This window comes from Gadus macrocephalus, chromosome 11 (genome assembly GCF_031168955.1).
Source record: "Gadus macrocephalus chromosome 11, ASM3116895v1".
NCBI classification, from domain to species: Eukaryota; Metazoa; Chordata; class Actinopteri; order Gadiformes; family Gadidae; genus Gadus; species Gadus macrocephalus.
This window is the reverse complement of record NC_082392.1, coordinates 15,026,965-15,054,176: the sequence shown is the minus strand read 5'-3', so window position 1 is coordinate 15,054,176 and position 27,212 is coordinate 15,026,965. Positions and strand designations below refer to the sequence as shown.

Here is a 27,212-nt window from a genome sequence, read left to right as displayed (position 1 = left end):
CGAAGCCTCCCCAATGTCTTTGGTGAGACATGCGGAGCCCTGCCAGCACCCCCTCCCTTCCCCCTCCCTCCCCTATCCTCCCCCTCTCTAACCCCTCCCATCCCCTCCCCCAAGTCCTCCTTCTCTCAAGTCTTTTGTCATTTTCATGTTTCCTTTGTTTTATTTACACCTCTGCATGTCTTTTCTGTTTTTTCTTTCTATTTTTTTGTTTTATCCCACACCTGTAGGGGACAGTCAAAGGGGAAAAAGACAAACTATTGAGCAGACATATATGTCCGAGCCGACACACACCTTATCTGAGAGACAAAAGAAAATGGTGCGGTTTGGGGGAAACTCATTTGAAGAGGACTTGGCATGGTGCGAGCCCCAGGTTAAAGACTCTGGAGTTGATACGTGCAGTAGCACTACCCTAAACGAGGAGCATAGCCATAGTGAGAAGGTACTGAGACAATTGAGCCTGCTTTGTTTTCTTTATTATTCTTATTGTTCTATTATTATTCCTATTTTGATCTTTTAATGATTTGATATATTACCAATTTCTCAAAAAAAAGTGTTTGCTCTCTTGAAACTGTTAATGGGTGGGCTGTTTTTGTCCTTTGGATTTGATTTAATTTGACATTTTATAACCCTTTGGGCTTTGGATATCTTACTTGGATGATTGAACTTTGGCTGCACATTGCTCTGTGTTGCCAAAAAAAAGTATTCTTCTTTTTTTCCCCTTGGTTTATTTCTTCTTTGTTTGAGGGTGGGACGGGGGGTCACACATTTAGCTTGCCACTTGCTATTGTGCTCTATGACCAGAAATGATCCCTCACAGTCTGCAGGGCAGCACTGAAACACACCCCTGTGTTTGTGAAGGCACACGGGTGGCTCACCTCGTTGCATGCGAGTTCTCTCTGCGTACCTTGTCTTCTTGCTCTGCGGCGGCCATGTTTAGTGGGTCAGGGAAACCCTTCCCCCCCTCCCCTCACTCTGCTGCCCAACCTGCCCCCCCCTCACCTGAACACTTTCTCACACACATATATACCTACACACACACACAAGCAAATATACACACACACACACACACACACACACACACACACACACACACACACACACACACACACACACACACACACACACACACACACACACACACACACACACACACATACAAACACATACACATTTCCTACACATACACACACACACATACATACACACATAAGTACATACATAGTAAAAAACACCCATGCAAAAACATGCAGGCGCCCACACACAGACACCAGTCCATCCTTCTCACCCTTAACTCTAATCCTAAACCCTTAACTGTCAATACCAAAACCCAAATTAGGCACACTTAAGAAATGTATTAAAAATATCACGTAAAATTAAAATTGAACAGGAAAGATCAGATTAATATAAATATATTTCTAAACACAGACCAATAAGGTCCTTTGTTTTTCTTTTCCCCTTTTCACTGCCATGTCTGTGATCACATCCCATTTGGGTTTTGTGGCTTTGATTCCATCGCTGTCCTTCACTCTTTTCATGATCTTCCTGAGAAAGTACAAACAAAAACACTCATCCCCCATTTGTTATTCGTCTGCTAGAATGCCATTTTTGCCCCCCCCCTATTCCCGTCGTTTTTGCCAATTGCATAATGTCCTATTTTTAAACAACCCGACATAGTGCACTTGAGGTGGGTCTTAGTGTACCCTTGTGTTGCGTGGAGCGCTCATTGAGCGAGAGGCCCACAGCCCTCGTCTCGAGTGTCGGGGCTCTGCCTGCGTTATCTCTGCATGGGTCGCTGCTGCATGAAGCTCTAGTCTCCACCGGCGCAGGGACAGGCTCTCACAAGCTCAACCCCATCCTGAAATCCGCCTAATAGACCTTTAAGGCCATACTGGGCGTGTGCTCTGCCAACAATTCTTTTGAATTTGTTTTATCTATCTATCCATGGCCTTGTTCAACAAGTGGATGTAAACCGCTTAGAAAAACATGTAGCCATTTAAAAGTAGGATTTCTGCAGAGTTTGTGCGAGCTTCTCCTTATCTCACTTGAATTGACAAACCTGTTCACCCACTCCCCACCACAAGCTCCCTCCCCCCCATCCAACACCCAACACCCAACCCCCACCCCCACCCCACCCCCTCACCCCCCCTCCGCCCCATCACAATGAACTGAAGTCTGACATGATAACTCTTAAGTGGATGAGTTGTAAAACACAGGCTGTGTGTTGTCACTCTGACCGTGTAGCACCCAGTGACATGGCAGGCTTCCAAAGATGAGGATCGCCTGATAGGACGCATTCTGCTCAACAAGCGCATGAAGGACGGGAGTGTGCCCCGAGACTCGGGGGCCCTGCTGGGACTCAAGGTGAGCAGCTCCAACCCCCTCACTGCTCCTCTGTGACTGTGTCTGAGCAGTGTCCCGGGTGCTATGTGTCCTCTGCGTCTTTTCAAGGAATCACACCATCATGTGCACTTTTACCATTGCTGCGGCGTCAATAATGATCTGCGGTATGGAGGATGATTCCGTGGCATTAGCAGCGCGGAATTCTTCTGTGGCTATTCATCTTGCCGGGCTGAATTTACCCACCCCTCGGCTGTACTCATTATAGATGTGATTCACACTATTAAGGTATATTTGATTATATCCAAAGCTTTTAAAGAAATGTTCACTCTGCGCTCCTGTAATCTGTATTGTTATAGCTGTCTCCCATAGTTGTGAAACAGCCCCCCTTGTGATTAGACTCAATCCCAACCCTTCGGTTCACTATCGTTGGATCAGGGTGATGTCATGCCCATGATTTGGTGCAATCCCCCTATTTTTGGTGGCCGCTCCATCCCAGCGCAACGCCTAAAGAATCCTACAATCCTACAGAATCTTACAGTACACATGCTGCCCAGGGGCTTGTAGCCACGCTTCAGAGCAGCAGACTATTGAGGCTAGTAAGAGCGGCCCTGCAGAGGAGATGGCAAAGCACAGGGTGGACCCTTTCTCCTCCACACATAATGCCTTTATTTATTTATTTTTATTCAAGCAACGCGCCTCGCAGGCGAAAAAAGCCCGAGCAGTGAGTGACCTCAGCAAGATTCTTGGAAGAATAAAATAGGAAAACAAGGCAATGTGAAGTGTTTGTGGATTTATAGATTGTACATATTCATTGCTTTATATATGTTCATAATTGAGAACCGACTGAAGGAGAGACAGACAGACCAACAGACAGAGTTGTCGATTCATCAATTCATTGACTCACTGATTGGTGTCTTTGTGAACGGATATACACATGTACCCATCCTCCCCGTTCTCCTCTGCAGGTGGTGGGGGGAAAGATGACAGAATCTGGGAGACTCTGTGCTTTCATCACCAAAGTGAGGAAAGGGAGTCTAGCGGACACGGTCGGGCACCTGAGACCAGGTAGGAAAAAAACCAGACGCTTCACTCCTAAAAAATATTAATTCTGTGCTTCTATACATTTTGCAATAAGAGGGATCTGAGCCACACCCACAAGGATGGCCTGATGATTTAAAGACACAACGCTGAACATGTGTCTATGTCTCTATGCCACAGACACATGATTCTCTCTATGTGTCTTTGTCTAGTTTACCTGATCATTCAAATACACGTCGCTGATTATGGTGTTTGTCAAATATCTGTCCGCAGGTGACCAGGTGCTGGAATGGAACGGGACACTTTTACAAGGAGCCACATTTAAAGAAGTTTACAATATCATTCTGGAATCCAAGCCTGAGGCCCAGGTGGAGCTGGTGGTGTCCAGGCCAATAGGGTGAGACATTGGTACTGCTAAGGCGTGTTCACTCGAGGAGCGCCTGGATCACCAACCTCACGGTGGTTTGCCGCGGAGTGGCACATGACGTGCACTACAGTCCAAAAAGCCAGGGTGTGGTCAGCTGATTTTGTGTGATTTATACGTGTCGTGGGACCACACCGCCTGACCTAGGGGTATCCAAACGCTTCTCAAGTGAAAGCACCTTAACGTGTGTGTGATCAAAGCATTCCAACACATGTTTCACAAATGAAACATTCGAGGCTTGAAATGTTATCTGCCGTCTTTTTCTGGGTATAAACTGATGATATGCTCATTGATAGAATATGATAAAAAATATTGCAGATGGTTTTGGATTCCGATATTCAGAAGGGATTTTAGGGGAGAGCCAGGAATACGAGCGGATTGGTGTGGACTCGGGTGGGTGGTGGTGGGTGGTCGTGGTGGTGTGGCTTTATCATCAAGTCTCCAGCAGGGAGAGCCCAATGTGCAGTTGGACCAAGCAGCGCTGCATATTAGCTAATTAAACATTAGTCTCTGCCTGCCTTTGAGCTCTGCATTCGGCTTCGCTCCCCGAGGAGGGAGTAGGTGGAGTGGGAGAGAGAGACAGACCGGGAGCCAGGCAGGAGGTCTCTCTCACTCCCTCTCCCTCTCTTTTTTACCCACCGCATTGGCACATCTCAGGCTAGCGGCTACGCTAAATGAAGACAAATGCCGTGCTTATGAGCGCCCCGAAAGCGCAGCGCATTTAGCATTAGCCTCGAGTGCTCCTCTGTGCTCCTATTCCTGCTCCGCTCCCATCCGTCTCCTCTGTCTTAAAATCTTAAATGTGTACTCACCACTTTTCTACCCCCACCACACTCTCGCTCTGTCTCTCTCTCCCCCCCCCCTCTCTCTCTCTCTCTCTCTCCCTCTCTCTCTCTCCGTTTCAGCGATATTCCGAGGATACCGGACAGCACACACGCACAACAGGAATCAAGTGAGTGTGGTCGCGACGTGTCCTCTCCCCAGCCCCCCCTCATTGGCCCATTTAACCCGGTTAATCAGCCCAGAAACATCAAGCTAAGGGAGCGTCTGGGAGAGAGGATTCCATCATTGTGTCGCTCTATGCTTCACTCGCCCCTTTTTTCTTTTCTTTCTTTTCTTTTTTCTATCTTCCTTTCATCTGGTCTCACCATCTCGCTCTTTATTCTCTCTCTCTCCTCCTCTTTCTTAATCTCTCTCTCTCTCTCTCTCTCTCTCTCTCTCCCTTTCTTTAAGTCCCTGCTCCTCTGATTTCACTACAAACCGATTTTTTCATTGTGTTACTCGTGTCACTCATGTCACAACACTTTACACAGAAAAGCAAGTATCTCAGCCTCTCTCTCTCTCTCTGTCTCTCTGTCTCTCTCCCTCTCTCGTTCTCACCCTCACCCTATCTCTGCCTCTCTGTCTGTCTCTCGCCCCTCTTGTCAGGTTCAAGCTCTTTTGAGTCTCAGAAGATGGACCGTCCCTCCATCTCCGTCACGTCCCCCATGAGTCCCAGCATGCTGAGGGATGCTCCTCAGTACCTTTCAGGACAGCTCTCAGTAAGCACTACAACAATACCAACCTGTGCTACTCTGAACAGTAATAATAATAACAAGAGACTTTATTCAAGCAGATGAACAAAGTGCTTGACGTGTAACACAATCCAAACACATTAAACGACATTCAAAATACATCGTGATAGAACAACAGAGGCAGGGCAAGACACACCGAGACAGATCAAAGAGCGTTGCGTCGGATCACCTTGACGACGTTAGGACCCAGACCAGGCTTGTACATTTGAGACGCGGTTGGAGACCATCTGGGAGCCACTCCCTCGTTGTACTCCGATAGAGAAAGCACTGCAGCAAATTCAGGGGAGGGAAGGAGGGCCATGCACCTAGCTTCACAGAAAGTTGCCGTGGTGATGACACACGTTCCGAGTGGAAATGGTTTCAACTTTGACCCGGCCAGCAGATAGATTTGCAGTAGAGTCCAAAAAGGCAGGAGGATTTGAGCCGTAGCTGATATACGTAGCTTATACTTGCCGCTCTCGAGAACAAAAATGCCCGACCTAGCGGCGCTAGGTCTGCAACCGCGCCTCAACTGAACTGGCTTCATGGATTTATGCGACATTATAAAAGCTTGATTAACTAGTTCGCATTTGATGTGACAGCGTTATGGACGAGATGAAGCAATTTAGGTCGATTAATGATTAGACCGTGGAGTTAGAGGTCCATGTTCAGGTAGGTGTAACTCTGAGGGAACACAGTGAGCCTGTGAGTCGGTTCCACTGGCCCTGTCCCAGCCCGGTGTGGGACTCTAGATAAGGTTACGGTGGGTTGTCCATTAACCCACTGTAAAATACACCCCTGGGGCAAGGAACTTAGCCCAGGCTCTTGAACTTAGGGCTCTTTAAGACCCCAGCCACTAGATCAAAAGACTCCAAGAGGGAATTTGGTTAGATATGTGGCCTTCCTTGTCTAATCTCCTGCTAGTCCTTAGCAGTAGGATACACATATAGGCTTTGAAGACCTCTCTTTTTACCTTAGCCCTGAGAAGGAAAATGGGTCTAATTTACTCCACCCATTAAAAAAATAAACCAGAGCAGTTAGAAGTACTTACTGCCAAGATGTATGTTTACTGTACACCAAATATATTTATAACAAATTTTATCTACCAACTCACTACACAAAAAAACCCTGTATTTTACCGCAGTTGCAGATTATGCATTTTATGAGAAGCTTAGTTAACTCTGGGCAACCGTTTACTGCAGTTTAAACAAGCGAACAATGAAATGAATAAAAGTTTTGCTTGGCAGGTTACAATTGTCAATAGGTGCGTCACTGTGACGCAAACGTGCGCAGAGGAAAATCGTCCGGTAGAGAAATAAAAGACGATGACTCATAAAGACGATGAGTCATCGATAATTTCTCTCTGAAAGCCTCTCTTTTTGGGGCGGGTTGGCCTCAGAAGAACAGTCTAGTGAATAGCTGCTGCAACCCACACTCCCGAACACTTGCAATGAATAAAGAACGCATGAGCACTAATTGTTCACTCAGAGTATGCTGTCCTTGTGTTTAGTTCATCTAATAGGTCTCTTGTATCAATGTATGAGTTCGTTGTGTGTCTGTTTTGTCGTGGGGTTTTGGTTTTATTGCAGATTTTTTGTTTTTCTTTGCTGTTCAATTTTGCTTACCCAGAGCCAAAGCCTTAGTAGAAGAACAGCGCCTTTCCCCCCTAGGGTTCAGGTAATGGGCCCTCCAGCCCGTGCTTTCTATTGGTCTACGCTCCTTGACTGTTGACATGGCCTTTCTTTTCTGTTTCCATACTCTGGAAAATGCATTCCCTGGGAAATGGCCGCTTTAACTTCCCTCCGGTGCCGTCCATCGTGCCATCTTATTGCCTTTAATTTTGACTCGAGTTTCATGACGATGGTTATATTTTTCACGTTTCCTTTAACCCATTCTTGCCATTATGCTCGGGTATACTATTGCATGCCCAACGGTTCTGAGCTACATTGCTATTATTCTAAGAGACCCTCTTCCATGCCTGTTTTCCTAAAGTTATCTCAGTAACGGTCTTGCCCTGCTGTGGCAATTTAGGAGGGTGTCTTCCTGGATATGTCATTCAACATCTTCTTTCTTAATTTCTTCTATTTAACAAAGTATATCATGGTATCTGAACAATGATATTAGCCCCTCCTTATGGTTATCATCACAGAATGCCATAAAAATCTCTGTCATCACAATATAAGGTAGAAGGATATAAAACAGCACATTGAGGTAGATGGGAGGGGATTTTCATGCTGCATCAAAAAAAACAACATAGTTCACTCTCTGCGGCTGGGTGTGAACAGATGGCGTATTTCTTTGCAGATGTGAATTAATTAATAAATAATAATTTATATCACTCAAATATCAGACTTCAATCCAACCAAGCCTTTGATGCTTATTTGGCTTTGGGAGGCTCTTATAGTCCGCATTAATTCTATCATCACAGTTCTATATATACATTATATATTTAGTATATTGAATTGTTTACATTTACTGGGGATGCTGTTGTCCTTATTATTTTCTTTATCATATTAATATATGAAAAACATAATATGCATGTCTTTTGTTTTCACTAATTTACATAATTCCAAAAACCTTATAAAATAGGCAGTTTGGGAGTCTTGTTTGTTTGTGTCTAAATGTTGTATCATGTAGCCTGCTATAAAAATAGTGTACTCCTCTCCTTTCTGTTAACCAGTGGCTAGGACACATTAAAACCCATAGTCCTTAATTTGTTTAAAATGAATAGTAAACCCAAACACATCCCTTGACCTCAGGCTCCCTGCTCTGTATTGCGTGCCGATGTCAAGTCGTTTCTTGAATGCCTTTCCTTGCCTGGCTGCATGACACGCAGACAAACAAAGCCTTGGTCCAAACCCTATGTGTCACCCCCTTTCCACAATCATAACATGCAAAGTATGGACCGGTACTTAGAAGACAATTTTATTTACATTCATCGGCTTTCTTTGATTTCACCTCCACGTCTTCATTTTAAGGAGATTCCTCCTCTTCTAAGTGTTTGCCGTGAACATGTGTCCATACGGGTCCATTCACAACCACACGCATGGTTGATTTCTTACTATCAATATGCACTGAATTAACGGAGAGAACGCTATTGAAGAAGACATTACAGGTTTACAGGACCATGGCAGGCGAGCAAACACTGCTGACTTCACAGAAAGTTTCCTTTAGCATTCCATAGCTCCGCTTCAAATGATCATCAACCAAAGTAAATATCATATTGGCATTGGAAACTACATTTGAAAGTAGGCACCCCCACAGGGCTGCACAGTCAGTACAAGCACCCATATTGTTACACTATTGTTGACTTAAATTATCAAATATCATATAAATTATAAACTAGTCAATAAACCTCGACATCAAAGCATCAATAGGGATCTCAAATTCAGAATTGCATATTTGGCAAAACCATTGGTTTGCTCATGTCTTCCTGAAACCTCAGCCTTGAGACATTTCCCTGCAGCATGCGAGCTGTTCAAAATCTTTATCTTTGTTTAACTGCATTGGGCAGATGCAGGAGAATAGAATGTTTGCACAGTGTCGCCAATATTACATCTTAGAACTAGAGCCACATAACATTTTGTATTAAAGACACAATAAGCAGCATCAAGAAAACGTTATATACACCGCTCTCCATCCGGCCTCCACTTCCACGTCTTCTCCTGCATCGCTGCTATTTTTAAGCTTAAGATTGTTTTTTTATGCATTACTTTTTTCAAATTGCTGTGGCATATACAGCACTCTCTCATCCTGAAGTGTCTGCTCCCCTTCGCCCCCTGCAGGTCAAACTGTGGTATGACAAGGTGGGCCATCAGCTCATTGTCACCATCCTCGGCGCCAAGGACCTGCCATCCAGGGAAGATGGCCGACCCAGGAACCCTTACGTCAAAATCTACTTCCTGCCTGACAGAAGGTAAGAGAAGGAACAGTTTACGCCCCCCCGCCCCCCCCCCCCCCCACCCCCCCGCACCAACTGTCCCCCTCTACATCGTATCTTATCTAGTGTTATCTTATAGATAGGTTGATAACATAGGTATTTGTATGTGGTGTGCAGAGGCTGAATTGCTTTCTATCTGCTATTTGTTAGAAAGAAAGACCAGTCAAGGTTGTATGGAAAGTATTGCTGCCTTTAGGCTTGTATGAGTTTGTGCAAGTTCATCTGCTTTCCTTATCTAATGACTAAAATAGTGTTTACGAAGGCTCCCCTGTGTGTATCTCCCAGCATGCCGCAGTGTCGTGCTCTATTCTGTGCCATGTACCAGTGACCCTTGTTTGTGATTGCGTGCTTTTGAGTGTGCGTGTGCGTATGCGTATGTGTGTGTGAGTGTGTGTGTATGTGTGCTTGTGTGTGTGTGTGTGTTTTCGTGGCTGTTCCCTGCCGTGGTTGTAAATAAAAACAGTTTGAATTATTGTTCCTCCAGTGACAAAAGCAAGAGGAGAACAAAAACGGTAAAGAAATCCTTAGAGCCCAAATGGAACCAGACCTTTATGTACTCCCCCGTGCACCGGCGGGAGTTCCGCGAGCGCATGTTGGAGATCACGCTGTGGGACCAGGCCCGGGTCCGGGAAGAGGAGAGCGAGTTCTTGGGAGAGGTGAGCAGATCCACGGCCCCCTCACGTTGTCCTTCTTCCTCAGCCCTGGTCCTCTCACTTCCCAATGCACACATTAACTTGCAATATTACTACAGCAAGGGTCTGACGGTTCCCCCTGCATTAGGGGGTCTCCGAATATGAACATTCAATGTTTTCGTACTTTAATTGTTGCGTTAAAGCACAATTTACCATAATTTGAGATTGATGAAAGGAGAAAAATCACTGAAAAACTGTTGATATTTGCAGCATGCTTATTTTTCCTACATCATTTAAGTCTGAGCTGGGTGTGTGTTCCCTTTTTCAAAATAATTCTACATGTAATTTTCATGTATTAAGTCTATACTTATTCCTCATCCCGTCAAAGTAGCTAATTACCTTTGGTACCTTTGGAAGATAATCGTTTTTGAATATTGTTTGAATATGGTTAAATTACCCTCTTAAATAAACTCTTTTTTTATTAAGGGGGGAACCGAGTCTCACCCTGGCTAACCCCATAATTCAACAATGACATGTGTGTTTGGTGTGTGTGTGTTTTTTTGTGAGTATGACACTTGTGTATGCTATGTATTAATGTATGTATGCAGTGTATGTGTGCAGTGTATGTATGCAGTGTATGTATGCAGTCTGTGCCTATAGCATACAAACCCACACACTCATACAGTGTGTGCACTGTAAGATGTCACCTCATCCCGGTCCGTCTGTGTGTCTCAGATCCTGATCGAGCTGGAGACAGCACTGCTGGACGACGAGCCCCACTGGTACAAGCTCCAGACCCACGACGTCTCCTCGCTGCCCCTGCCCCGTGCCTCCCCCAACACCCAGCGCAGGCAGCTCCACGGGGAGAGCCCCACGCGCCGGCTACAGAGTACGTAGCCCCCCCTCCGCACCCCCTCCTTAAAGGTGCAGTGTGTAGCATTTAGTGCCCTCTAGTGGCACAGACTTGGCAGGAATTTAGTATTACATCCATAAATATGTTTGGATTAGGGTATGATCTCATAAAAATAAAGATATGCATTGTTATCGTTACCTCAGAATGACCACTTTATATCTACATAGTGAGCGGGTCGTTGGCTTCATGCCCTCTATCTGCTCATTTCAACCCAGAATTAGTTTGGTTTTATATAAATGCTTGATTTATTGTAGATATATGATATTTTGTAATCCCTTTGTTCAAACACAGAAACGGTGAGAGATTTTATAAAATATAGTTGGCGTGTCTATGACAGGATAACAACCTGCATTATATTTCTGCAGAGCAATGCCCTCGCCCAGATATTCAAAATGTGATATTTTTTATATTTATCAAAAAATGCATGGCAGTGACTCTGAACCAAAGATGGGAGTCAAAATTACTTCAAAATCACCAATTAGAGAACCTGTGAAATGCTGGGAACATATGTTGGCACTCCATCAGGACTAAATGAGGATCTGCTGCCGTCTTCAGCAGGTTCCTTGTGTTAAAGAGGCACTAGATCTCACTCAGACAGCTCATTTGTAGGCTTTTGGTTGCTCTGCCATTTTAACATCTCGGGTGCGTTGTTTGCCTGCTTATGATTTCACAGATAAAGGCCCGTACAACTCAGGTAAAGGACATGGGGTCCCCTCCTGTGCCTCTTTGTAAAGCCCCTGAGTGTTACTGTGCGTTTTGAAGGCAACCATTCCCGTGCCCCAATTCTCCAGCCTATCTTGATTTATTTGCATTCGTCCACATTTAGTCAATTTCAAATATTGGTGCATATTTATTCTACCCTATGCGCCAATTTGTTAACAGACATGTGCACCTCTCTTTAGGAGTAACTGGAGATTTGGGACACAATAATCTCTCCTTATTTGTCGACAGCTTTCCCCCCAATCCTATCCCACAATCCCTGATCCTTTCCCTCGTAAAGACATAATGAAACGGAAATGGATTACTTACCACGTCAAACAGTTTCAAATCAAACAGACCCGTTTATGGGATTGTGATGTCAAGTCTGCGCAGACCAAATGTTATGTTATGTTATGTTACGTTATGTTACGCATCACATAACAATGCAGTTCCAACAACGGCAAATATGTAATACTTTTATACATTTAGATTTCTTCTAAGCGTCTTCTTCTAACCATTATCACAAATCAAATCCGGAAAGCTCGATACACAAACCTTGTTTAGTGTAGTTTCTCCATGACTTCCTGGTGGTTTAGGTTCATACTGCGGAGGTTAGGATGCCGTTTCACTCCTGTCTTTATAAACAATTTTATTTTTGTAATCCCAAACCCGAACCCTATTCCTCTCCTTTCCTTCGCTACTCTTACTTTTATCCCCAATGTATTCCCCTTTTTCTTAAAGAGCAAAATATTTCGCTATTTTGCATTCAATAGACCTTGACTTGTTGTTGGTGTGTGCTGAAATAGTGAGTTTATAGAAATAATTGTAATTCATCTGCATTATTCTATATTGTTCTCATTATCAAACCCCAGAGAAAAGTGGCCTCACTTTTTGGTTACCCAATAGGACTTAGTATGTTGTACTCTAGCGACATGCGGTGTACAATCCGCAGCCCGGTCCTGTCAGTACCTGGCACTCCACACAGACAAATCACCTTCCCTGGGCTCAGTCGCTCTTTGGCTGGTGTGTTAGTGTGAGATTCAAGAACTGACAGCTGTAAAACTGAAACCAAAAAGAGAGTCCGCAGACACACCGGGGTCGGAGTCGGGCTGAAGACAAGTGTAGCACTGATTATTTCTGTAGAAAGCAAAGGATCCATTTTGTTTAAGTTAAGTGAACAGCCATGTACTCGTGGAAGCGGGAATTAACATTGAGAAAGATGTGTGTCTGTGTGTGCATGTTTGTGTGAAAGTGAAGTTGAAAATCTGTGTGTGTGTGTGTGTGTGTGTGTGTGTGTATGTGTTTGTGTGTATGTGGATGTGTCTGATCTACCAATCTCAGGGGCCCCACGCCAAACTCAGATGTAAATGAAAAGATTGGACATGTCAATGTAAAAGCGCCACCTCTCAGATGAGGATAGAGCATGAAGGCTGGTCGGCCAGCAATGTGAGCTTTTATTGGATGGAGTTGAGTTAACGTCTCATGTTTAGGATAAAAAACACATGAATGCACCCACCCACACACACACACACACACACACACACACACACACACACACACACACACACACCCACACCCACACCCACACACACACCCACACACACACACACACACACACACACATCAGTACAAGCGATGTCATCAATCAAGGTCTCATTCCATTCGTCCATTGATAGTGAAGCATAGGTGGGACCGAGAAGGAAAATTCAGTTACATATATATTCCAAAGTCATAGAGTAGATCGTCATGGTTTAGGCGTACTGTATTACCTGTACATATTGTATTATATTTATACCTTATACAACACTCAATATAACCCACAGTTTACGCTTTAACATGAGTGTCTGATTCAAGCAATGTATCTCTTCCCCCCTGCACAAATTAACCTTCTCCCTCTGTCTTTCTCTCCTTTCCTTCTCTCCCTCTTCCCTCCCTCGTTCCTTCCTCTTTTCCCCCTCCGTCCTGCAGGATCTCAGAGGATCAGCGACAGCGAGATCTCCGACTACGACTGTGAAGAGGGAGTCGGCGTAATCACGGGTATGGCTCTCAGCTTCTTCGCTCGCTGGGAACCAGTCAAGCTAGAGCCTCGCTTCACTGGGAACCAGTCAAACTAGAACCTTGCTTCACTGGGAACCAGTCAAACTAGAGCCTCGCTTCACTGGGAACCAGTCAAACTAGAACCTTGCTTCACTGGGAACCAGTCAAACTAGAGCCTCGCTTCACTGGGAACCAGTCAAACTAGAACCTTGCTTCACTGGGAACCAGTCAAACTAGAGCCTTGCTTCACTGGGAACCAGTTCAACTAGAGCATCACTTCACTGGGAACTAGTTAAACTAGAACCTTGCTTCACTGGGAACCAGTTAAACTAGAACCTTGCTTCACTGGGAACCAGTCTAACCAGGGCCTTGCTTCACTCGCTCGGAAACAGTCAAACTAGAGCCTCGCTTCACTCACTGGAAACCAGTCAAACCAGGGCCTGGCTTCAATCTCTGTCTAGTTATGATCTCTGTCTAGATATGTTCTCCGTCTAGTTATGTTCTCTGTCTAGTTATGCTCTCTGTGTAGTTAACTTTTCTGTCTCTAGTTAGGTTCTCTGTCTATTTATGTTCTGTGTCGGCATAAGCCAGCGACAGAATTCTGCTTGTGCTGAAACACATAACTAAACCAACATATGGAGGTGGGTGGGGGGTGGGGGGTGAGATCTCCACTGGCTCGATGCGGTTCCTGCCTCTACACACTCCCAGTAGGGGGGTGTTGGAGAGACAGAGCGGAAGAGAGGGACATCTGCCCCCCCATGATGCCTTTCAAGTGCATTGTAATGGTTTGCACTTTTAAAGTCGGACGGTAATATCTTTGAGATGGGAACACAATGCCAATAGAGAGAGAGACAGAGGGCACAATACGTCAGACAGACTTACAGACAGAACAATCGTTAGACAGGCGGGCAGACGGGGCTTTGTGGATCAGTACAGTAGCTGAAGCAAAACCCACCCACAGCTAACTGAGCGTTCTCTCTAGAGCCTCGCTGCCTCATCACGCTAGTCCGCCGCCTCTCTTCATTTCCAAGGAACACCCCCCCCCCCCATGTTTAGCTGTGATCTCACCATCCTACAGAGAGACTCTCTCTCTCTCTCTCTCTCTCCCCCCCCCCCCACCCCTTCCTCTCACTAAACTTGAGACCACAAGCTAATAGGCTTAGCCGTCACATCAAACCATAAAAAATAGTACTAGAGACACAGATCTCAACACTAGATAAATAGATAGATTGGAACGGTACTGATCTGAAGCTTTAGTTCCTAAAGCCTTAACAGAAGACTATTGATAGATAATATTACTTTAATCTAGGTTTTACCATCAGGAATGCGAGTGATAGATTTAAATGGCACTCACTGTGGCTTTCGTTACCAAAGCTGCTGGTGTAACACTGACACGTTATACTGCCGTCATTATACAATCCCGCCTTTAGAACAATGAACATGATTAAAATAGGATCACAGCCAACCACAAAGCAGGCAAAGGTGTGCCTACTTAAAGGACAACACTGGTCTGGGGGATCAAACCATCGTAGCAGTCTCTGCCGTCAAAATCACTTCCATGTACCCATTCTACTGAAACATTAGGCATGGGTACGCCTGCCATGATGGTTGACACTAGCAGTACTGCACTTTTGTCTTCTGCAATCAATGTGTTCCAGTTAGTATGAATTTGGTGGACAACATAACAGTTGATGGCCATACAAGTACATTACAAAATGTGTTATCACCAAGACCAAAGTAATGCAATACTATTTTCTACAATCATGGCATGACCACATGCTCAATGCCCTTCAGCAAAAACGGTACAAGCTAATTTTGACAAATGAGATCGGTAACGGGTGTTGAGAAAATCTACTGGGAAAGGTTGGGAGAGGCAGAAGTTGGCCTTTCCTTTCCATCAGCAGTATTCTCCACCAAATGTACTCTCTTGCTGTATCCAATTGCAGTATCAGGAAATTGTCAGCAATAGGATACAGTAACACTATCAGTGCTATCAGAAATTACATTCATGTCGTCCTCATGCATATTGGTGGCACTGCAGTGCTGATGTTTTCCATGCAGGGATTACTTTCAGAAATAGAGATACCTATATGTCTCTATTTTTATGTATATGAATAAAATGTGTTTGACTCCCATCCGAAAGGTTCTTGGTTCAAATGTCCACAGTCTACATCCTTTAGAAAGATTTCTACCTTCTCATTAATGACTTGATCTGACATTGAACTTAATAAAAGGTAATAGGTGAAGCCAAGTTCGGTGCTGTTAGCTGTACTATGCACAAGAAACAGTAACAGGAGGGAGCACCATTTACCCAAATTGTTTGACAATAAATGATTTTATTGTCAATTTTCCTACAGCATCATATCCAATCTTTCCCTCCTAATCCCACACTTGATTCATGGTTATATGTAGCTCATTTTAATGCGTTATACACTCTATTGAATACTAATCAACTTTAATAGTGCCAGGCATTGACCCCTACCTCTGCTGCTAGCCATGCCTGATCATCGCTTAATGAACACTTTCAAGTTCAACAGAGGAATCAGTCTTGCAGGAAAAATTCATTATAATGTATAATATTTTCTCAGAAAGCTATTTTCATGTTTAATGCACAATGTTAACACAGTCAATGATTCACACGTACACTGAAACCTGTTCCTCATTTGTTTGAATCAAGGGAGCTCAGTGTAATGAAAATTTAAAATACATCACCTGGACCAAATGCCATTTAGCAGAAGTTTCTCTGTCAAAGTTTTAGCCTGATGTGGCCATTTTGCAATTATCCCGAGCACAAAGCTAGTCTTTTTTGTATACTAGAGAGGAACGCACAACACCCTTTATGCACCATGCTTGTCAAAGGCTGTCTTGGCATCTGTCACCATATGGATAAGCGATTGTAAATGAAAATAATTTAATGAATACAAACCTGTTCTGAAACCTACAGCAATCATACAATTATCTTTCATTCTTACAATATTTCTGCTCCCTTCCTTTTTCTCTTTCCATTTTCCATCTTCTACCCCTCCAACCCCCCCAACCTCCTTTTTTCCCCTTTATTTTCTCCGTCTCTCCGTTGGCAGACTACCGATCGAATGGCCGGGACTTCCAGAGCTCCACGCTGTCGGTACCTGACCAGGTGATGTCGTCCAACCACTGTTCCAGGTCGTCCGACATCAACCGGGCACGCTCGCGCTCTCCAAGCGTCCCCCCTCCCTCTAGGTAACCCTTGACCCCGGCTGTTGACCCCTAACCCTGCTTTCTGGTCCCTCAGTACACCTAGGTTTAACCTTTTCTCTGAGGTTTAGTTGGTTCTTTTTTCTTTTTTTGTTTGATTGTCTTTGAGTCTAATCTGACAAATGTCTTTGTCAGATCATTTTGTTTTTGTTCTTTTGTCTTTTGTATAAAATGTGAATTTGGGGAAAAGGGAATTTACAAAACCTTAAATGGAATGCGTTTTACCAAGCTTTTTAATGCACTTACATTTAATTGAAGGTTGATACTGTGAAATTCTGCCATGCAGTGTCTCATATGACCTTTAGAGGGCAGTGTTTAACCCTTCAAGTTAAGGAAGGGTGTGAGCTCACTTCAACTGCTGTATCACAGCACAGGTTTGGACCGAGCTTCTGGCCCTTCGTGTGATCTGACCCCCACTGTGTTTGGGTGGAGGTACACAACCAACAGGTGTTCACACAGGTGTACACACAATGTTCACATATGGACGCAGGCTAACAGACTGTGTGTCTAAGAAAATGCAATGTGCATGGGAGTTTAACATGGCTTACTAGCAAATTAAAATATATGTGTGTTTTTGGCATCCTTGTGAGGCTATGCTTCACTCCCACCCTCCGCTCTGCTAAAAGCAACTTTACCCATTCATATCAGGAGGAAAAAAGCTTTGAGCTGAATCAGGAGCGATGGAGGATATATTTTGTCCCAACAGTAAAAAACCTTGGCAATGGCACAGCCAGTCTACTCCCAGCCATCCAATCAACTTTATGTGGATACTTCTGAGCTGAAGCCTAAATCAGTGTTAGGCACAGACAGATGCACTTATCTTAATTGTCTTTGACAGTGCTCGACTTGACTGCATTACTGCTGCCTTTAATGAACAACTTCCGGTCATTTATATGAATCGGTTGGGAACGACTGAGAAAATTTGAGGTGAGATTGCATTTCTGGAGGAATTTGTAATTTGGCCAGATCCCTATATATAAAAAATGCTTCCAACTATATTCCTGTCCTGGTATATGTATTTATTTTATTTATTTGATATTCTTTGCCTTTCTTTTAATGTAGCTTTTTATTTTGTATGTACCTTTTGTTTTTTTATGTATCATTTAATTTGTATTTGTTCATTTTTTGTCCATAAATGTTCTGCAAACATCTTTAAATTGTAGCTGTCAAATTCAATGTTATGTAATTTGATGTGAATGTTTTTCAGAATTCAAAACTGTGAAGATTAGGGAGTAGGTTTTTATAATGATGTAATTATATACCTGCCTTGGCTGGTTTGAAGAATGCTGTTCTGTCAGTCACACCACAACCACACTGTGTGTGTGTGTGTGTGTGTGTGTGTGTGTGTGTGTGTGTGTGTGTGTGTGTGTGTGTGTGTGTGTGTGTGTGTGTGTGTGTGTGTGTGTGTGTGTGTGTGTGTGTGTGTGTGTGTTTGTGTGTCTGTGTGTGAGAGTGAGAGTGAGAGTGAGAGTGAGAGTGAGAGTGAGTGTTGGTGTGGGTGTGTGATGAAGACAAAATAGAACTCTCCATATCCTGCATCTACATTGTCTCTATTCTCATCTCTATTGTCATCCTCATAGACAGATAGCTATAGATCTATCTATCTATCTATCTATCTATCTATCTATCTATCTATCTATCTATCTATCTATCTATCTATCTATCTATCTATCTATCTATCTATCTATCTATCTATCTATCTATCTATCTATCTATCTATCTATCTATCTATCTATCTATCTATCTATCTATCTATCTATCTATCTATCTATCTATCTATCTATCTATCTATCTATCTATCTATCTATCTATCTATCTATCTATCTATCTATCTATCTATCTATCTATCTATCTATCTATCTATCTATCTATCTATCTATCTATCTATCTATCTATCTATCTATCTGTCAACCTATACCCTCTTCCTCTTCCTCCTCTTCCTCTCCTCTACCCTCTGCGCCATTGAAACATCTCTGTCTTCTCTATTTCCCCTTCCCTCTTCTCCCTCTCCTCCTCTCCTACCTCTCTCTCCCTCCCTCCCTCCCTCCCTCCCTCCCTCCCTCCCTCCCTCCCTCCCCGTCCTTCCCTCCATGGGGCTGCAGCCATTTTCTCACCCTACCTCGAACCAGACATACTCAGCCTCGCCATGACCATCAGACGGAGCCCAGGTAGACGCTTACCTGAGCCTGCATGCAGCCCCACCCCCACGCCCTCACCCCTGCCCCCCCCCTCCTCCTTCAGTCACTGGGTAGGCCCTTGATCCCTGCCCTACGGTTGTTACAGCTGTGGCATGGATACAATGGCTGTCTCTCTTATTCGATATATATAGTGTGTTTACATATACTGTATATATATATATATATATATATATATATATATACAGTATATGTATGTGGCACCTTATATGCAACACTCACATTCTGAGCTTCTAAGGTTGTCGGAAGCATCTCTTTGTTTTTGTTATTACGGTCTGATATTGGTTTGTGTTGTATGTGCTAGAGGGTTAAAACACACCCTCTGGAGCTGGTTCTCACTGAACGTGGCCCTCAATGGAGGCCGTGTTTGCCGTCCATCCTCCAGAAACAGCATTGCTCACCCTTTGCTACTCATTTCAGAATCATGCGCACACCAGCACACTGTCCCCTCGCTAAGTGATGTCTCTATTATTCTATGGATTCCATGGACCATTGCAATGCGAAAATTAGTCATTGCATGATCACTGCAGAGGATGATAGAGTATCACCACCATGGTGAACGGACCAGGGTTTTTCTGGTTTTAATTTGTATTGATCTATTTTTTGTTTGATAATTTTTTTTTTGTCCAGTAGAGGTGATTTCCCTCAGCCATTGATGTCAATACTTGCTCCATACTGTGTATGAAAGTATGTGATAATAGGAAATACCAAACATAGGAAACATAGAGGCGACTTGCTGTACTGTCTGGAGGTAATCCCCCAACGTTTACCCCAATACCAATGAGTTTCCAGGGTAGCTTTCTGTCTGTGCCTCTGTTCTGTCAGGGTTTTCTCTATCGGGGATGGTTCTCTTTTTGGTCTCTGTCTTCCAACCCCCCCCCCCCCCTTCACTGTGGATCGGTGCATTGGTCCAAATCAATCACCGGTTCCAATGATTTCTCTGCCAGCCGTAACCACGAACACCACCCACCCCTCCACCGCCAGCACCACCGCGTCGCCCCCCTCTGCCGCGAGGAGGCGGTCCGGTTGCTCCGCTCCACTCGGATGGCCCGCACCCACTCTGAGGGTGCCTACTCCTCTGACGGGGACCACGAGAGGTACTGACCCGTGGCGCGGCTGCTGTGTGTGTGCATCCGCCGTCCCCGTGGTCCCACCGTCTCCGCCCACCCCCCCCCCCTCCCGCCAGAATGTCCCCGCCTTGCTCCGTCCTTTATTTTACTCTGTGATCGTGCAAGGTGATGACGGTATCCTGAGCGATATCAGCTTTTTGTTGTTTGTCTTATTTTGGTTGTCGGAGAGAGAGAGGTCATCACCGTCTGTGAGGGAGTTGTGTAGAACTACAGGAAGATACACAACTGCTCTCTGTACGTGCTGGAGCGCCCCGGCTGGCTTGGAGGAGCTCTCTGTGTCTGTGTTGCTGGTGTCTGCTGTATGTACGCCAGCTGTACCTGACAGTGGCTATTGGGATTCCTGTGTTTTGTACCCTGCTTGGTTGTACCTTGTTCGTGCATTCCTGTTGATCAGTGGAGAGTTTGGTCCTGTGTGAGGTCATTTTTTTGGTATTTTCTCTGTGGCATGGGTAGTGACTGCTTATTGGCCAGCGGTAGACTGGCATCAGGGATGGATGCTCCCTGTTTCAATGGTCCCTCTTCCTCCTTCCCAATGTGAACATACTGTGCCATAATTGATTATGTGTGAACAATACTGGTACCGTATTGATTCTGTGTGAACATACTGGTACCGTATTGATTCCGTGTGGACATACTGGTGCATAATTTATTATATGTGAACATACTGGTACTGTATTGATTCTGTGTGAACATAGTGGTGCCATAATTGAATATGTGTGAACATACTGGTGCCATATTTGATAATGTGTATAAATACTGGTACCATCATTTATTATGTGTGAACATACTGGTACAGTATTGAGTCTGGTTTAACATACTGGTACTATATCTAGTCTGTTTGGACACACTGGTACCGAATTTAGTCTGTGTGAACATACTGGTACCGTTTTGAGTCTTTGACCTTACTGGTACCGTATCTAGTCTGTGTGAACATACTGGTACCGTATTGAGTCTGGTTTAACATACTGATACCATATCTAGTCTGTGTGAACATAGTGGTACCATATTGAGTCTGGTTTAACATACTGGTACATATCTAGTCTGTGTGAACATAGTGGTACCGTATTGAGTCTGGTTTAATATACTGGTTCCATATCTAGTCTGTGTGATCGTAGTGGTACCGTTTTGACTCTTTGAACTGACAGGTACCATATTGAGTCTATGAACTTACTGGTACCGCACTGTATCTGTTTGATCATACATGTTCTGTATTGAGTGTGCGTTTGGTACTGGTACTGTATACTTCAGTCAGACCCGGTTGCTTTGACCGTTCAGTGACACCCGGTGCCAACCGTCCATCTGGAACAAAATGCAGGAAATTGTCAGTGCCCATGTCAACTCCCTCTCCCCCTCACCCAGCGAAATGCAAATTGCTCTTTTCCTCATCAAGTTCGTGCTTGCTGCCGTCTGGATGTCAGCCTGACATAACATCCACACTCCTGCAGCGTTTTATGCTGTTTCTCAAAAAGGTGATGAGGTCTCAGAACTCAAGTCCCAGGACTTCACTATCTGTATTAAAGCAGCATATTCAGCCCAGCTGGGCTCCAATGGGGCTCTGCCCAGCCTAGATGGGCCCCCATTCTCTCTCTCTCTCTCCTCTCTCTCTCTCTCTCTCTCTCTCTCTCTCTCTCTCTCTCTCTCTCTCTCTCTCTCTCTCTCTCTCTCTCTCTCTCTCTCTCTCTCTCTCTCTCTCTCTCTCTCTCTCTCTCTCTCTCTCTCTCTCTCTCTCTCTCTCTCTCTCTCTCTCTCTCTCTCTCTCTTGCTCCGTCTATGTCTCCATGCTTTTGTCGAGGCTGCAGAGGAAATACAGTTGCCGGCGTTTCCATGGCAGCCAGCAGAGGATGTAATAGATTTGCCTGTTGTTGAAACGGTTACTCTCTCCATTTCCAGCTGGAGTAGAAGTAGCAGAGAAAGAGAAATGAGGGGAAGGAACGATGGAGGGGGGTGGGAGTGGATAAGATGGAGCTGGTGAACAGCAATGAAAGACAAGCATTAGTGAATGCTTGTGTGAACCTCCCCCCCCCCCCCCCCCACCCTCCCTCGCAAAACACGATCACTGTGAAAACTTGGACTACTCGTTATTCCAAATGCAAATGATTAGTACTCTAGTGTCTATCCAAACCAAGGTGTACATTCTAAACTACGCTGTAAAGGATGAGGGTCGTGTATTTGTCAGAGCTCACATTACTGGTAACACTTCATGATAAGTGTACGTTATGACCCATTAATTAATATAAGGGTGCAGTAATAACATTATTGTATAGCATTCACACAAGGGTGAGGAAGAGGGTTAGTGGTTAAGGGTTCAGGTTAACCCTCTTCTTTTACATAAAATATGTAAGTATGTAACGTCTCCATTAGAAATGATTATTAGACCATATGGTAGCTGTTAATTTACAGTTACCTAAAGCCTATTACTGCATCATAACACCACATTATGTTTCATGGATTAGCATTATTTTCTTGTTCATTGATCTCGTAACATAAAGATGTTTTTCTTAATCACTTCTGTTGGAAGCACGGGTGCACCACCTCTACTGGACATTCATTCCCTCTGCTTAATTAAAGGCTTTGCAGACGCTACAAGGTTGTGACAGCGGAGCTCCATCCAGTTTGAATATAATCATTTTTAAGTCATCTAGTGAATCAATTCCCCTGGTGGGTAACTTGAAGATGACAAAAATTGTTTTTATTTGTTTTATTTGAGTGTCTACTGGCTATTAGCGGTTTTATTTTTTGTTTAATTATTTTATTGTTTTGTGCAATGATGGGGTTTCACTGTTGACTCAATAAAAATGTATAATTTCTATTATTTGAGATGCACTAGAATACGGTGTATGTATTTCACAATATGCATGCTCCTCACCTTAATCCCTCAGTCCATGTCCTCGTTGCAGAATGGAACACTGTGTATAAAACTATGATGATATAGCTATATCTGACCTAGTTAGTATGTGGTTGGTTTATAAGAAATAACTTGTGTGTCCTGATGTTTCTGTGTTATATCGTGTGTGTGTCTACGTGACTTAACCGGCTTTCCCGCAGCTGTCGAACAACAACAGGATCTGCATCCTTCTACCAGTGCCAAAAAATGCCCCCCACCCCGAACAAATTGCCATGACACACATTACACAACCCAAAGACACCTCAACGTCAAGTATGTCTCTCACATGTAGCCCCACCTCAAACCACGCAAACGCAATCCAGGGCCAGCGCTGCTCCCAGGCCCCACATGGACACCAACCGCAACTGCAGGGTTTGTCCACCCTGTTCATTCACACATGCAGCACATAGCCAGCCAGCGCTCACCCCACTGCCGCCTCCCCCCATCACCCCACTCTCCCCCCTGACTACTGTGGACCCCCCCACCCAACTGAGTACCTGCCTATCTCTGACTGACCTCCCCAGGAGCCACGAGCCGCCGATAGACACGAATACCCCGCGCGGTCCCGCTCGGCGGACCAGCGGCCCACAATAGACGCCCCGCGTCACGGTCCCGCTCCACCGAACGCCCCACGACTCCTCGTCGCACATGAGGTCCATGCCGTCCCTGCCGTCCGGGAGGTCCGCCCCTCCTTCGCCTGCCTCCACCAGGTGTGCCCCATTCCCCCCCCCCCCACCACCACCGGGGGAACAGGCGGGAGGAACGAGCGGCCGCTGATGCTGTGGCATCCAGCATCAGCAACCCTCACCTCCCTGTCCGGAAAAAAGGACCCATTTATAGCACCCCGCCCGGCGCCTCCCCGCATTTCTAAGTGGAAGCTGAGTTGCCACCACCTCCACTAACACCCAGCACCCCTGCTCGCCTCACCTCACCTCACCTCGACTCACCTCCCATACACCCTCTCCCATACACCAGCCGCCGCCACCAGCTGCCCCGTCCTCCTGGCCGGCAGCAAGCGGACCCACCACCACCTTTTCATTTATCGTTTTCGACCCCAGAAGCACAGTTGCACCGTCCAGACGCTCCCCCCCCTCCTCTCTTTCTCTCCCCCCCCCCCCCCCCCCCCCCCCCCCGGCATGACTACCACCTGCTATAGATGTAGATCCAGTTGCGTTTTGTTTGGAACACACTGCTCGTGCGTCACGCAACATGCGTTTGCGTGTGCGGGCCAAACCGACTGCCAACGGTGCCTACCACTAACCACTTCTTTTGTTGCCCTTAGTGGTATAAGTTTATTTGTTGCTGTATTTACCTTGAGTCAACCCCTTTTTTGGGGGGGTTGGGGGGGAAGAGAAAAGTATCCAGATGCATGGCGGAGCTGGTCTACTGCACCGCACAGCCCCTCCTCCTGGCCCCCATCCTAGCATCTTCTAGTTCAGATGTGCCGACCCCCACGGTGCTCTGGTGGTTGATCTCCCTTCCCACCATCCTCACCCACACCCACTCACTCGCATGTCCATGTGCCAAACACCAATACGTGCATATATAGAGGTAATATATCATCAATAAGAAAAAATAAATAAATAAATATATATATATTTATAAATATATATGCAATGCAATGTGTTGAATTGCTTTTTCATCAATTGTTACCGCAAGATGTTTAATGCTGTAAACACTGTAAACACAATGCTATAACACACAACAAACAGGTTATAAGTTATGTGCGTTGTGTGCCAAACAATCCTCGCAACACAGCGATACACAGGCTCTACAGATGCTTCTGTTCATGCACTAGCACATGCAACTGTAAAGTAATCTGTGGTGTCATGTGCAAGGTGTATCATGTATCATGTATCACGTTTAGTCCATGTTCGAAATGCCTCTGCGTTCATGCCATCAAGCTGACATAATGATTGCATTCCGTTTTAACATGGCAAAGATTGTATATCAGACATGTATATATGTAACCTGACATATATACACAATGAATGATCGATACAACTTCCCTTCTGCTAAATTCCTCATCATTTACATGAATTGACAACATAATACTTTTTAGCAATGTATAACTCACAGTTTATTTTTCGGTTACTGAACCATGTTACTTTCATGGTCTACGTACGTATACTTTACTAGTATACTCTTTATGAGATTTTCTTCATATAGTCCTTAACATATGCTTTTTGTTTTTAAAAGAATGGGACTGTATGTCGGATGCCCCTGGCTGGCCCATGCACCCAGATCTCTCTGTCTCTCTCTCTTCTCTCTCTATCTCTCTCTCTCTCTCTCTCTCTCTCTCTCTGTCTCTCTCTCTCTCTCTCTGTCTCTCTTTCGTTCTCTATCTCTGTCTCTCTCTTTCTCTCTCTATTAGTCTCTCTGAGTCTCTCTCTTTCCCTCTCTCTGTTTCTCTCAGTTTTTCTCTGCATCTCTCCGTTCTTTGTTTCTCTCTCTCTCTTTTCCTCTCTCTGTTTCTCTCAGTTCCTCTCTGCGACTCTCAGTTTCTCTATTTCTCTCTCTCTTTCTCTCCTCTCTCTTTAGCTCTGATCCTCCGTCTGGACTAAACCGGTAGTCTCTCTCTTCTGCCCCACAGAGCTCACCCCGGAGTGGTTCCGTACAGACCAGCCCCACCAGTACCCCCATGTCCAGCGACGAGGTCGGCAACTACCACAACTTCCACCCCAGGAAAGGATCGAAGTAAGTCCCCCCTTTACTCTCCTCTCTTCGCTCTCACCTCTATCTTCTTCTTCTTCTCTTCTTCTCTGCTGGTCTCGGCATGAGGCCGTTCCCGTCGGGCCCGGGGCATGGCTTCTGAGTCATGTTTGTGCGTGCTTGGTGCTTCGTGAGGACTCGTATCACTTCCCCACTGAGGAGAAGTGTGTCAGACTGAACACTTAACACGCGTGTTGCGCTCTGAGGCGTCTTGTCGTCATGGTGATGAAAGTGGACGCGGGTTCATGTGAAGCGTTGTGTTGGGAATCGTCTGCCGGTGACTGTGATTAGACACAAGAGTCTCTCGAGTTGCATGGAAACAAGGGGGAGTCTGATGGAGCCTTACTGCCTTTTCCTGTATTATTTTGTTTCCTATATCCTATATATCCTATGTATTAAGCTGTGAGTTATTTATATGATTGATACTATACATCCTCATAGTAGCTTAACTGCTTAGCTTTTTCTATTGGTCCTGATGATTTGTTACTCATTACTTCTGTAGTCAATCGCACATTGTTGCAACCTTCTTCCCATGAGTATTAACTAATTAAATGTAATTGAGCCTCCATTTTGTAATTTCACCCTGCCTCTGGTTTTCGCCACCCTCCTTCCCTCCTTCCCCCCACCTCCCACCCACTCCTTCTCTCCCCCAGGGTGTGCAGAGGAGGAGAGTACAGAGCCTTGTGAAGGTCTGTATCTCACGGCTTGTGTTTGGCTCTCTTTAGCTCCTGCTAACATACGCTCACAAGCAGGGTGCTGTTGCTTTGGGTTGCAGTGTCTGACCACTTGTCTTTGGAACAGCTTTGAACCTTTGCGTTATTGCTAAAGGAGACTGGATGGAGTGGTTACATTTAGGGCTAGCCAAGCCTAAAAGGGCTGGCTTTAGAATAATAATGACGATATAACTTGCATACTTGACTCTGTGTTTTAAACCATGATGTTGTGGGCATCCTTTGACAACATTATGAGTGTTTTGAACAAGCGTGGGGTTCTTCATCTAAAGTGACATAGTGGTGACAAGCTGGTGTATTTTGCATTCAGTATTATACTTCTGCTGAATGAAGGAGGGGAGGTAGAGAGGGATGGAGAGGAGATTTGTCAAATTACTTCATCCTCTTCCCGACTTCCATGCTGTCCCATGCAGCTACAAATTGATCCTCTCAATTTGCTCGGTCTGTTCTCATCTCTCTCTGTCTCTCTCTCTCTGTCTTTCCCTCTCTCTCTGTTCCAATCCTTCTATATGCTCTATATTTTAATATATTTTAGTGTGTTTGTTCTGTCTTCCTCAATCTGAGTGGCAGTGGCGCTGTGTGAACAGTGGAGGGAGGCATTGATCCAACTATATAGTCTTTGTGTACGTGCAAGTCATGCATGTCTGTGTGTGTGTGTGTGTGTGTGTGTGTGTGTGTGTGTGTGTGTGTGTGTGTGTGTGTGTGTGTGTGTGTGTGTGTGTGTGTGTGTGTGTGTGTGTGTGTGTGTGT

At 44.9% G+C, this 27,212-nt stretch overlaps 1 protein-coding gene across 1 annotated transcript in view; it reads left to right on the top strand.

The window, feature by feature from the left end:
* Positions 1–27,212, top strand: part of rims2a (regulating synaptic membrane exocytosis 2a) — an 87,050-nt gene that overhangs the window by 38,848 nt on the left and 20,990 nt on the right. The window contains 20 exon segments of the mRNA XM_060064873.1: positions 110–439; positions 2,242–2,361; positions 3,306–3,405; positions 3,652–3,775; positions 4,708–4,754; positions 5,231–5,343; positions 6,985–7,032; positions 9,141–9,271; positions 9,780–9,951; positions 10,663–10,816; positions 11,514–11,534; positions 13,508–13,576; positions 16,657–16,795; positions 19,953–20,102; positions 23,343–23,391; positions 23,544–23,613; positions 23,616–23,653; positions 23,656–23,733; positions 25,613–25,664; positions 25,667–25,716. Of these exon segments, the coding sequence (XP_059920856.1) occupies positions 110–439; positions 2,242–2,361; positions 3,306–3,405; positions 3,652–3,775; positions 4,708–4,754; positions 5,231–5,343; positions 6,985–7,032; positions 9,141–9,271; positions 9,780–9,951; positions 10,663–10,816; positions 11,514–11,534; positions 13,508–13,576; positions 16,657–16,795; positions 19,953–20,102; positions 23,343–23,391; positions 23,544–23,613; positions 23,616–23,653; positions 23,656–23,733; positions 25,613–25,664; positions 25,667–25,716 (2,055 nt within the window).